This window comes from Cavia porcellus, unplaced genomic scaffold (genome assembly GCF_034190915.1).
Source record: "Cavia porcellus strain 051 isolate PalLab524CR breed Dunkin Hartley unplaced genomic scaffold, mCavPor4.1 scaffold_6, whole genome shotgun sequence".
NCBI classification, from domain to species: Eukaryota; Metazoa; Chordata; class Mammalia; order Rodentia; family Caviidae; genus Cavia; species Cavia porcellus.
Genome location: NW_026947489.1, coordinates 76573820 through 76586272, shown reverse-complemented (window position 1 = coordinate 76586272; position 12453 = coordinate 76573820). Strand labels below are relative to the sequence as shown.

Sequence of the window (12453 nt, the reverse complement as noted above, 5' to 3'; positions counted from 1 at the left end):
TGCATTTTTCTCTTTAAGAAATAATCTTTGCCCCTCCCTACAGAAAGAAAATTGTAGAAAAACTGAGGGTATGATGATATAAAATTTATGTTTAGAAAAAAAACACAAAATCATGTGTTTTGACTGACACATATGTAAGTATGCAAAGGCATTTAAGAAGTCTTGAAGAAAACATACATGTCTAGAGTGACTACTCTGGAGTGCACAGGAGTTGGTGCAGAGCTGAAAGAAATTTTAATCTTATTTGTAATGTTATATATTTATAATGATTTTTGGATTATTGCTTATGTAATAATTATAAAATTCAAGGCCTAGAAAAATGAGACTGCAGCAGCAATAAAGGGAAGAAGAGAAAGAACAGAGACATTCATAACAGTAAAAACTTGAAGGCACCCTAGAATGCTCAACAACAGATGATTTAGCTTTGTGGCATAAGTGCCTGCCTGGCAAGCACAAAGTTGTGAGTTCAATTCCTGGTACAAAAAAAAAAAAAAAAGATGATAAAGATGGCACAGCCATACACTAAGGACTGGTTTTTGTTTTTTTTTTTTAATCTTTTTTGAGATGGGGTCTCGCTATGCAGTTCAGGCTGACCTCAAGCTCACTTTGTAGCCCAGGCTGGTCTCGAACTTGCAACGATCCTCCCACCTCAGCCTTCTGAGTGCTGGGATTACAGGCGTGAGCCACCACGCCTGGTGCCTAAGGACTGTTTTTAGCTCAGCGGCATAAGTGCCTGCCTTGCAAGCAGGCAGTTGTGAGTTTGATCCCTGGTACTGATTTAAAAAAAAAAAAAAAAAAAAAAAAAAAGGACTGTTTTTAAAATTTAAAAAAGTACGTTTTTCTAATCACTTCAGAGAATATAACAAATGAAAATAGTTGTAAAACAACTTAATATGAGCACTTTAGACACTTAAAAGTATGATATTAAAAATTATACAACAATTGTTAAAGGTGGGTTGTAATCTTTGGGTAATAAGAATACGAGTAAATTTTTATTTCCCCGTTATGTTTTCTAAATATTTTAAAATGAGCACTACATAATACAGAAAACAATTTCCCCTACAATGAATACTTCCTTTTGTGTTTAAAAACATTTGTTAATTTTAAAAATAAATCAAGATATAAACATTATATTTTTAAATTTTCCTTTCTTTTTTTTTTTTTGTCTTTTTCATTTTTATCGGTACCAGGGATTGAACTCACGACCGCCTGCTTGCAAGGCAGGTGCTTATGCCGCTGAGCTAAATCCCCAGCCCCCTATATTTTTAAATTTTCTTTTAGTACTGGGGATCGAACTCATGATCTCAAGCTTGCCAGGCAGGTGCTTATGCCACTGAGCTAAATCCCCAGCCCCCTATATTTTTAAATTTTCAAAGTTCAAAGTAAATATATCAGGTTTTGAATTCCACAATCCTTGAAGCTGTGCAAATTGCATGACAATGCAAAAGCAAATAAAAACTAAAGCAATAACTTTAACCAAGGCAATAATAGGAAGCAAAATTATTCCAATTGTCACAAATCAGTAGTCCTACAAACTGCCAGATTCTGGACCCTCTCAGTGAAAGCGAAGTGCAAATCTGCTTTGCCCCTCAAGGAAAGCATCTACCAGGAATCACCTGGCAGCCCTGATCATCTCCTCTGAGGACTCCATCCTACTCTAAAACGTCACAAGATTCAATCATTGTCAAGGTATGCATTCACTCACTGACTGAAGTGGCTGCCTTGTGAAGTGATCTCTAGAGACACCCTGTCTCATCTGAATGGCAGTTTCAAGAAATCAATCTTTCCAACAACCCTGAGATCCAGATTCAAGAATGACTCAGATACTAAAAGGGCAGGACCCAACTCCTCTGATGGTGAGGAACAGAGCAGGGCTACATAACATTATCTACAGAAAACAATCAGCTTTCTAACTTTTCTCAACTTTTTAATAACAGAAAGGATCAATCTGGGAGCCAAACAAAACAAAAGAAAACAAAAAAATTAAGCCATGTGATGGGATGAAAATGAGAGAAAACGTAAGAACTAGAATGCCTCTCAGAGATCATCATTAGACGACTGATAAGGAAATTGAAGCTCACAGAAGTTCTGACTTGTTTACTGTTGAGGTCTTTTAACTAGTAAGTGGTGAAAAACTCTTTGGCACTTGATCTCATTAAAGCCCTAACTTGTCTGCTGATGCTGAGAATAAGCAGAAGTCTTACACACAGTAGGCATTTAAGTATACACGGATGTACCCTGGAACATGAGATGCAGAGAAGCTCAATGGAGGGACAACTACAGGACTTTTCTCAAAAGGCAGGAAGCAAGTGATGTGTCTTCAGCTGCTCCCCATTACAATCTTCTCAGTCTTAATTTGTTTTCAACGCCTCCTACATTTCACATCTTCTTGGTAATTAGGCAACAGGCCATGATGATGTGTGTGGCTTGGGCTCACTGCTTTTCTAGTCTTACAGACTTCTATACATTTTTTTTCTTTTTTAAAACAATACAAATGTTAGTACTGTTTCTGTCTCCTGAATAAATTTGGGGCTCAATTCTCTTTTATTTCCAAGAAAGGATAAGAGGACTAGTTAAACAAGGACTAAAGTATGCCTAGAATTGACACACATTTTCCTCTCTGAAAACTACAATAATTCATCTTTTATAAAGGTGACAGTGGTCTGGCTTCATCTTTTTGACAACAAAAGTTATTATACAGTAATGCAAGAAATCCTGAAAAGTAATCTGGATTAAATAAAGCACAACACTTAAGACAAATAGACAATCTTTTTTTTTTTTTTTTTTAAGGTCTCCAGGGAAGGAAATTCCCCAAACATCTATTCTCCACACAATTTTCTTACAATTAACCCATATCTCTTAGCTGTACCTACTTTCCTGATTGTCATCCCATAAAAACAAAGCTATCTGGTCATGACTCCTTTCTATGTAAATACAGGGCACTCTATAATGATCTCTAATTTTTAATTTTTACTTTAGTGGGTTTTTTGTTTTTGTTTTTGGCAAAGGTGGAGATTGAACCCAGGGCCTCAAACATGCTAGGCAAGCATTCTGCCACTAAAGGTTTAAGGTTTAAGATTAATTTTTCCTTTCAGATCTCATTTTCCAGCTTTTTAATTATTACAATATTGTGATTCCTTCCCAAATGTCTTCTAAAATACATGTGTTTAAATATGAGAATTTTTGAAAAGGGGTGGTGATAAAAGTTTAATTAACACAATCTGATGAAAATATATCCTAATCAGACATTTTGGCACATGCCTGTAATTCCAGCACTTGGGAGGTTAAGGAAGGTGGATTGCTCCAAGTTCAAACCAACCTGACTGAACTACACAGACCAGTGGTGATGAACCTATGCCACACATGCTGCAGTGGGATGTTTATCACTGAAAGCTCTAAAGGTTTCCCATCACTGACATAGACCCTGTCTTAAAAAACTCCACAATGAATAAATCCTAAATATACATATAGCCTGAAGCAAGATTTGTAAGTTTTTCAGTTCCAAAAGTCTCCAATAGAGCAATAAATAGTTAAAGTAGTTCTCCATGAGGGGCAAATTTGCCCCCCATGGAACATTTGGCATGTCTGGAGACATTTTTAGTTATCATGAATTAAGAGGTGGTGTGCTACTGACTTGTAGTGGAAAGAAGCTAAATGGTTCTAAATCCTACAATGTAGAACAAACTCCTTCAACAAAGAATTGCCCAACTCAGGACTGGTGGAACGACTCTGTGGCGGAGTGACTTGCCTAGATGCCTGAAGTCCTACTTCAATTCCCAGCATTACCAAAAAAAAAAAAAAAAAAAAAAAGTAACAATAAAAAAAATTACCCAGCTCAACAGTACTGAAGTTGAAAAAATGTGATTTAGATCAACCTGGTATAAGAAAACATAAAGAAATTATAAGGAAAAAAGGAGAGAAACTTTTCAGTAAAAATAAGGGAGGGAAAGATAAGAAAACCAAAAGAGAAATAAAGAGTTGAGACTACCATCAACTGTTATTTTAAGTGCAGTATTTCCTGCTGTGATGTATTGTTTTAAATATAATCTTATAGACACCAATTTAATCTTACCCACACCATAACTGCAGCTTTTCATTACTCTTTAGTGATCAGTTTGGTTCTAGTGTAATACCAGATCTTTCTCTCTAGTCTTTTACAATCCATTTCTTACAACGATTTATACACTCGTACAACAAATATTAACTGAGCATCTATTATACATGTCAAACACTCAAAATCCAACAGCATGATGCAAAAATTCTAGCCACAGTGCAGCTTATTTTGATAGTGAAGGTAGAAGTGGGAACATGAGAGTTATTAATGCAACTAGTTTATTTTTCCTAAGTGAATTATTTAAAACTTATTTCTATTGATATACATTCATCTTTGGGCACTTTTTCAATTTTACCAAGTCATTTAAAGATCAAAGCTACCTTGGCAATGGCCATTATCATCTCTCTTGCTTAGGCTGATGCCAAATGAATACGTTAAATATACTTTCTGGTTCACCATCCAGGGGCTATTGTTTCTTCAAGGAGGTCAAAGCTTTTCAACTTCTCAAAAGAGTTAAATATAAAAGTATGTGAAAACTGACATAGTTCCTATTTCCACTATGAAAACTTTCTAGAGCATTATAGAAAAACTTACAATGTGACAAAGTGAAAGGGAAGTATTGACAGTAACTGGAGGGCGTATAATACAAAATAAATCGCCTCCAAACACAGCTCACAATAAAACACCAATTTAGAAAATATTAAATTCTAAAAGACCTCTCTCTGCCACTTCTTTCTTCACTGTTCTGTACCTAAGGAAGGCCTACATGAAAGATGCTCAGCATATATCTCCTTTATGAAGGCATTAAGTCAGGCTTTTTCATGAATTTTACACTGTGAGAAAGAACTCTGATCTACCAAAGGACTACTCAAAATTCAATGTCTTTCCTGGGACTTATAAGGCAATAGGGTTTTGCACACATTATTTTCCCAAGATTCATATGCAAATCCATGGTGGATGGTGAAACCAAGATTACCAGCATGGTATAGGAAAGTGAGCACAAAAGGAAGGGGTATAAATCAAAGAACATACAGGAAAGAAAATGCTCTTGTCTCAGAGGAAAAATTAGCAGTTTTTCTCCAAGGAGGACCCTTGGTAGCTGTAGCCAAGGATGCAGCATGATTGCCTGTAGAAGCTTACTAGAGGCTGAGACAGAAGGCAGAGGAAAGAGAACACTATAGGAATTAGGGGAAGGGGCTGGCAAAAGACAGCCCTTGAGGCAGGGGGTGGAGGTGTTTAGTAAAGGTAAAGAAAGAAGAGACAGAAATATTTCTTCAACTTCATGAACATAGCAGGAGAGAGCACAGGGAAGAGAAGGTGGAGACCTTTAAGAATTCACACCCTGTGCCCTCAGTTACAAACACAGTCTAGTTGCTAACAATATTAAATTCCAAAATGACTTGTAATGTAGGAAAATAAAATAAACATCCTGCACACTTACCCAATCCGGGTAAACAGCTTCCCATGGGCATGGAGAAAACTGAGGATGAACCTTTTGTTCAGCTGCATGGGAAAAAGGGAGAGGAGAAAACAATTAAACTTTCCCCAGTTTCCTGTGTTACTGAACAGAGTCCCCAGTGACACAATAACCTGGCCAGGGCCTAAGGGGTGGGCACTGGAGATGGGAACCAAAAGGACATGCCCAAACTCTCATACAGACCCAGGGCACATGCCCAACAGCTGGTGCTCAGCTGAGCCAGGATGACAGCAGACCCAGTGAGTGGATAGCACCCTCTGCTGGTGATGATGCCTATGTACAGGGAATGAAGCAATGAACAAGAAGTACGCAGAATATAAAGGAAGATGGCTGCATCTCTCTGGGGTCTACAAGCCGCTGTGGCTCCATAATGATGGAAATGAAATTCTGATAGGAGCAAGCAAAACAGTGGTTTTGGAGAAAATCTGTCTTTTTTATGAGCTATTTGTCTGCCTATTCAGGACAACAGGACTCTCCTATAACAATGATGAGACAACCCACCACTACCCTGGCTCCTCAAATTGTACTTCAGGAGCTTTCAAAACTGGAGTTCACAGTTAGGTTTGATGCTGAAAATTCAAGTGTCTACAGAAATCAGATGTGAAACAGGAACAGGAGCAGCCAATTACTATTATTTTCTAATTCTAGACAAATCTATGTAGGTCCAAACTGGAAACAAATCTGGGTTTTTATGTGAAATTCTCTGGCTTTTAAATAAAGGCTAATAATGAAAAAAAAAATTAAACATTTAGCAAGCCAAAAATACATTTGAGAAATAGCATCTTCTTTTTTCCAGTCAGATTTTATCAATGCATTTCAGATATATACAATGATCACATTCACTGTGGAGAATTTATACCTATATATGATATAACTTGATTCTTTTTATTTCTCCATTCCCCTTCCCTCCCCTCAAAAATAGCATCTTTAATAAATGGTACTGGGATCATATTCATTTATGGTAAAACCATAAATTCATTATGGTAAAATCATAATTTTTGACCCATGTAGTACCTGCCTCATGATTTTGGTTTATAAAATTTCTTCTGAGAAAAGGGCATGTTGGCAACCCACTCAGGACTCCCACTGTCTCTCAGGAGCTATTCCTATTCCTCATAAATTTTCCTACTCTTGAAAAATAAATGAATGAATAAATAGTGCTAGAGAAACTAACTATACAATTACGGAGAAGACTGAATCTACACCCGTATCTCTCAGTATATACACTATACTAAAATCAAAATGAATTGAAGATCTACATATTAAAACAGAAGCAGTTAATCTTCTAAAAGATAAAATAGGTGAAACTCTTGAAACCATAGGTGCAGGTAAGGACTTTCTGAACAGAACCCCAAATGCCCAAGAGATAACATCAAGAATCAACAAATAGGGGGCTGGGGATTTAGCTCAGCGGCATAAGTGCCTGCTATGCAAGCAGGCGATCGTGAGTTCGATCCCCGGTACCGATAAAAAGGAAAAAGACAAAAAAAAAAAATCAACAAATAAGATCATATCAAATTAAAAAATTCTGTATAACAAAAGAAATAACCAACAGAGTGAAGAGACAAGCTACAATGTAGAAAAAGCTGGGTACAACTATTCCTCAGAAACAGAACTAGTATATAGACTATACAAAGAACTCAAAAAATTAGAGAGCCCTCAAAAATGAAAGACCCAATCAAAAAATGAGAAAAGTACAAATGGCCAATACACACATAAAAAAATGTTCAACACTGCTGGTCATCAGAGAAACACAAATTAAAACAACACTCGGATTCCATATGCCTCCAGAAAAAATGGCTATCATCGAGAAATCAAATACAATAATAACAAGTGCTATAGAGGCTGTAGGAAAAAAGGAACCCCTCTACACTGTTGGTGAGAATATAAACTAGTACAATCATTATGGAAATCAGAGAGAGAATCTCAAAAAGCTGAAAAACAAGAAATTCCATTTGATTCAGCCACTGCCCTTCTAGGTATCTTCCCAAAGTGGTTAAAAACATCAAATTACAGTGACACATGCATATCCATGTTTTTAGCAGCACATTTCATAATAGCTCAATCTTAAGCAGCAGCCTGTATGTCTATCACCAGGCTGGTATTTATATACAAGGGAGTACAACTTTGCCATTAAAAGAAGAATAAACTTGAGGCATTTGTAGGTAAATAGATGAACCTTGAGGCCATGTTAAGCACAAGAAATCAAGACATATAAGCTTACATATTGCATAGTCTCTCTTATATGAGAAACCCAAAATATAAATAAAGAGCAGAATAAAAGATCGAGCCTGGGTGTGGAGGCACATGCCTGTAGTCCCAGCACTTGGCAGGCTGAGGCAGTAGGAATGCCAGGAATTCAAGGCATGGACTACATCATGAGTTCAAGGCCAGCCTGTGCTATATTGAGCACCTGTCTTAAAACAAACAAACAAACAATAAACAGGAACAGCAAATAGATCTCTTGCAAAAAGAGAAGGGGACCAGGAGACAGAGGAAGAGAGAAGGGAGGAAAGGGGATGCAAATGAATTAAAATGAATTTTTGTACATGTACCAACTCTCTACGAGGAATGCGATCATTATATACTGCAAAGATATTAATAAATAAAAATTGAAGAAAAATATGTTTGTCAGCTACATGTGGCCTATGAGCCAGCAATTTATGATTCTATTTCCTTTTTCATTTTTACCGGTACCAGGGATCAAACTCACGACTGCCTACTTGCAAGGCAGGCACTTATGCCGCTGTGCTAAATCCCCAGCCCATGATTCTATTTCAACGTCCTGGAAGACATATTTCCATCAAAACCAAAAGATTCGTTTGGGTAAAACAAAGAAGGTGCAATAGTCAATTCAACTCCAGAGAAAATGGGGACAATCTGAAGGCCAAACATCGCTATAGTCTTCCCTAGTCTCCAAGAAGCTCCAGGCCCCGTAGCCTCCTAGAAGAATAAAAAATCATAATCTCAAAAGCATAATTACTAGGGCAAGGCACAGTCCAATATCTTTGAATTGTCTTCCCAAAAGGAAAAAACTTTCTAGGTTTTTCCCACTGTAAAACAGAACACCAGTAAAACTATAGCAGTTCCATCTCTTTCATATGGGATCTAGGTGTAAGAAAAGTATATTCTCACATCACCAGTAACTTTAACAGTAAACCTGATGGAAAGCTTCATTATTTTTTCCCTTAAATGAATTACGTTACAGTAATTGGCTATTCTAAATCCAAACACTGATTGATATAGTTAAAAAAAAAACTCATGACATTTCATCGAAGATAACATATCTTTAAAGTTAGGTGAAAAAATTAGGTGAGTCAGGGTCAGGGACATGGGGTTCCATTTACAGAAGCAAAATGTGAGGAACAGTTGCAAAATAAATTGTCAGTGGTCAGTGACGTTAGTGGTAAAACCAGAGCTAGAATGTAGGTCTCTAGGTCTACTAGCAAAGGAAGACAGTGAGAAATAGGGACCTTTCAAACCAGACAGTGTTTTAAGTCCTACTGCTGTCATTTACCTGCTGTGGAGTCTCAGGCAACTAACCTAAGTCCTATAATACTATATACTACCTATATAAATAGTACTAGGTTACTGCAATGATTACATGAGATAATATATCATAGTATGCCTGACTTTACTGAAAAAAACACTCAATTGTTTGTTACCTTAACATGCTCTCCTACAAAACAATAAAGCAAATGGTCAAATGTTAACAACTGAAGAACCTGAGAGAAAGCTAAGTGACAGTTCTTACTATTACAACTTTTCTTATAGATATAAAATTCATTCAAATAGAAATGTAAAAATACATATTTTCTCCTGTTTTTATTTTAACGTAACCATCCCTCTCCTTCCACAACTATCAATCATACACTGATTAACTCATTCATAATCAGGAGGAATCATTTCTAAATTGGTTATAGTAGGCCAGGAATATAACTCAGTGGCACAGTGCCTGCCTGGCAAGTGTGAGGTCCTGAGTTCAATTCCTGATATCTACAAAAAATAAGTAAGTAAGTTAGTTAGTTAGTTATATTTACATATACTAATCTACCTCATTAAAGCTCAATACAGCCCCTAAGACCGAGTGCAACATAACCCTAGAATTTAAGCTGCTTTAAACCAGTAAATGGCAGAGTTAGGTCTTCTAATTTCAAAGACAGTTTTCCTACTCCTGTCTTCAGGGAAAGATTTGGCTGATAAGGGAATGACAACTAATAAGTAGTTCAAATATTAAAGTTTTTTTTACCAATCCTGCAGGAAACTCATACTGAACCAAATGCCTTTTGGAGTAAAGTAAGAGCCTCAAGAAGTTCTCGAGTGCGCAGTGGTTCTCGCTATACTTCCACAAAGCCCCTTCCCTCAGGGCAGTGGATGCAACATATTTTAATTACCAAACTCTGTCACTATCCAGTAAAAAGACTTTAATGCATCACTGTTCAACTATAGGAGTGAAGGAAACTCTAGGAAATTATACCCCTATCCCACAAACACATATCCAATCTGGAAATTGAGCCTGTGGAGTCCTGGGCCACATCTCCAGTGCTTTGTTTGTTTTGTTTTTAAAAAACAGGTCACATAAGTTACCCAAGCTGGCCTCAAACTTGTGATCCTCCTGTCTCACTCTAACAAGTAACTGGGATTCTAGTTACTAACTTTTTAAAAGTACACATACTGTTCTCCTTGATCCGGTTAATAAGGACCTCTGCTTTACTTCTATGTAAAAGTATCACCCTAAACACAGTTCCTCCTTGTTGTCAACAATAACACTTTAGAAAAGGAGCTAAACCTGTAGACATATCCTAGAGTTAAGACGTGATACAGGGAGGGAGCACATTTGTCACACACTGATCCAAATAGGTTCTAAACAACATTTATACATGACAATATGAAGTCAGCCAGCACTCCTAACAGATACCAAAAACTCCTAACAGAGAACTTCTAATGGATACCAAATCAGAAAACCCTTATTGAGTTCCTCCATATCCAATGCACTTGGGCTCCAATTAGCTTCCACTTTTACAACTTATTGTTTAGTTTAGTTTTTTTGTTTTCTGAAACAAGGTCTTACTATGTAGTTCAGGCTGGCCTTGAACTCAAAATCCTTCTGCTTTCAACCTCCTAAATGTTGGGATTACAAGCGTGCACCATTGCACCTGGAATCTTTGCTTTTGTGTTGTTTTTTGAGGTAGGGTCTCCCTACTTCAGGACTCTGTCTCAACAAACAAAACAAACGAATACACAAACAAAAACATTTCCTCAAAATTGCATAAAAGTGTTTTGTGAACCTTGGAGCAAGAAAGAAGAAAGCTGCAGTGGCAGCAATATAATAGTCTGAAACATGCCTAATTTTAATTCCCAAATAGTTATTCCTGCTCTGACAAGTGAGGAAAATGAAACTTCTAGAAAGCGAATCATTTTAAGGAAGCAAGAATACTCAGTATTAAAAGTAATTCCACAGTGCTTTTTTTTTTTCTTCCTCACAGTGCATTTTAAAACTTTTTTTTCTGGGGCAGGTGAGGAAGTACCAGGACCTTCAGTTTAATCCCCAGTACAAAACAAATAAACAAAAAAAATACGGGATTTTATCCTATTAGTTATGAGACAACAGACATGGAACCAAATTTCAAGACTATCTGTTAATAAACTGTTCCAGACTTTTAGAACAGTCACCTTAAGCCCACTTCTCAAGGTTCTTGAAAGCCTGAGATCACAGGGCAACAGAGGATGTGGGTGTACTGGTAATGCTGCCTACTCATCACCATCATGTAAAACAAAGCCCCTTATGCCAAGAAGATAAACAAGTAATATTCTAACTTGCCAGCTCCCCATTTATGCTCTAAAATTTAAGACAAGGCTCTATCAACTATGAAGACGCTAGGAAGTACTGATTCTTGCACTATCACAATTACTTTAGAAAAGGTCTCTGGGCTAGGTGTGATTTACAAACACAATAAAGAAAGAGAAAAGGCACTCTCAGCATATAAAATGTGGATATTCTGTAAGACAGTAAGTAATCATTTAGAAAGATGTAAATTATCAGTATTTTCAGCATTCTTTTTTCTAGGATATAGATAAAAAAGTATAGATGAGCTGAGTACAGATGACTTGAGCACCTTACAGGAAGACAGAAAAACTTAGGATCAATCACCATATCACTCAATTAGTAAAGAGCTACACCCACACTGAGACACAACAGGAATGGTAATTATTCTTCACTTGTACCTTCTCTATCCCTGAACTGTTCTGAGCAGAACAACAGCTCAATTAGCTATAATTAAGCACAAGTTCCATACAGGGATGTCTCATGTCCACGACTGGATCTTTGTCATGTGAATTTAAGTATAAAACATACCTTTTAAAACTACCTCCTCTAATGCGTGAAACAATGACTCTCATGGTTGCACTGCAATTTAATGCTACCTAAGCAGTTTAATGCTAAGTAAAGTCATACAGTATTAAAACAATTCACGTGCCATTACTTCACTATCTTTTCTTGTTAGAACAAACAGACTAAAGGGAAATTGGGCTAAATGTCAAATCAGCAGTTAACTTCAGAAAACCCAGACACAAGCACAGGGACAAGACAGCTAAGCATAAAGTTTATCTAGTGAGATCTTGAGGAAAATTTACCACAGTATAAAGAAATGTGGCTGTAGGGGTAGTCCTACAGCAGAGACATGCCTGACATATACAAGGGCCTAAATTCAATCATTAGCAACACACAAAAAAGAAAAGACAAGTACAAAAAGTAAAGGAGTCATGAAAATGTGACTGTTATAATTTAGTGTTCAGATGCTGACTAGGTAGAAAAAACAGGACGTAATAGTATGAATGACTATTAGTATGAACACTGATCCTAGAGTCCAAGATCTAGACAAACTGTGGTCATGCTATTTATTTGCATGTCGCATCAGGAACG

General features: G+C 36.8%; 1 protein-coding gene across 7 annotated transcripts in view; it reads right to left on the bottom strand.

The window, feature by feature from the left end:
- Smg6 (SMG6 nonsense mediated mRNA decay factor) overlaps positions 1 to 12453 on the bottom strand; it is a 217887-nt gene that overhangs the window by 160876 nt on the left and 44558 nt on the right. For all 7 annotated transcript variants that reach the window (XM_005003546.3, XM_063249640.1, XM_063249642.1 and 4 more), the window contains one exon: positions 5496 to 5557. In XM_005003546.3, coding sequence (XP_005003603.2) covers positions 5496 to 5557 — 62 coding nt within the window. The remainder of the gene's footprint in view (positions 1 to 5495; positions 5558 to 12453) is intronic.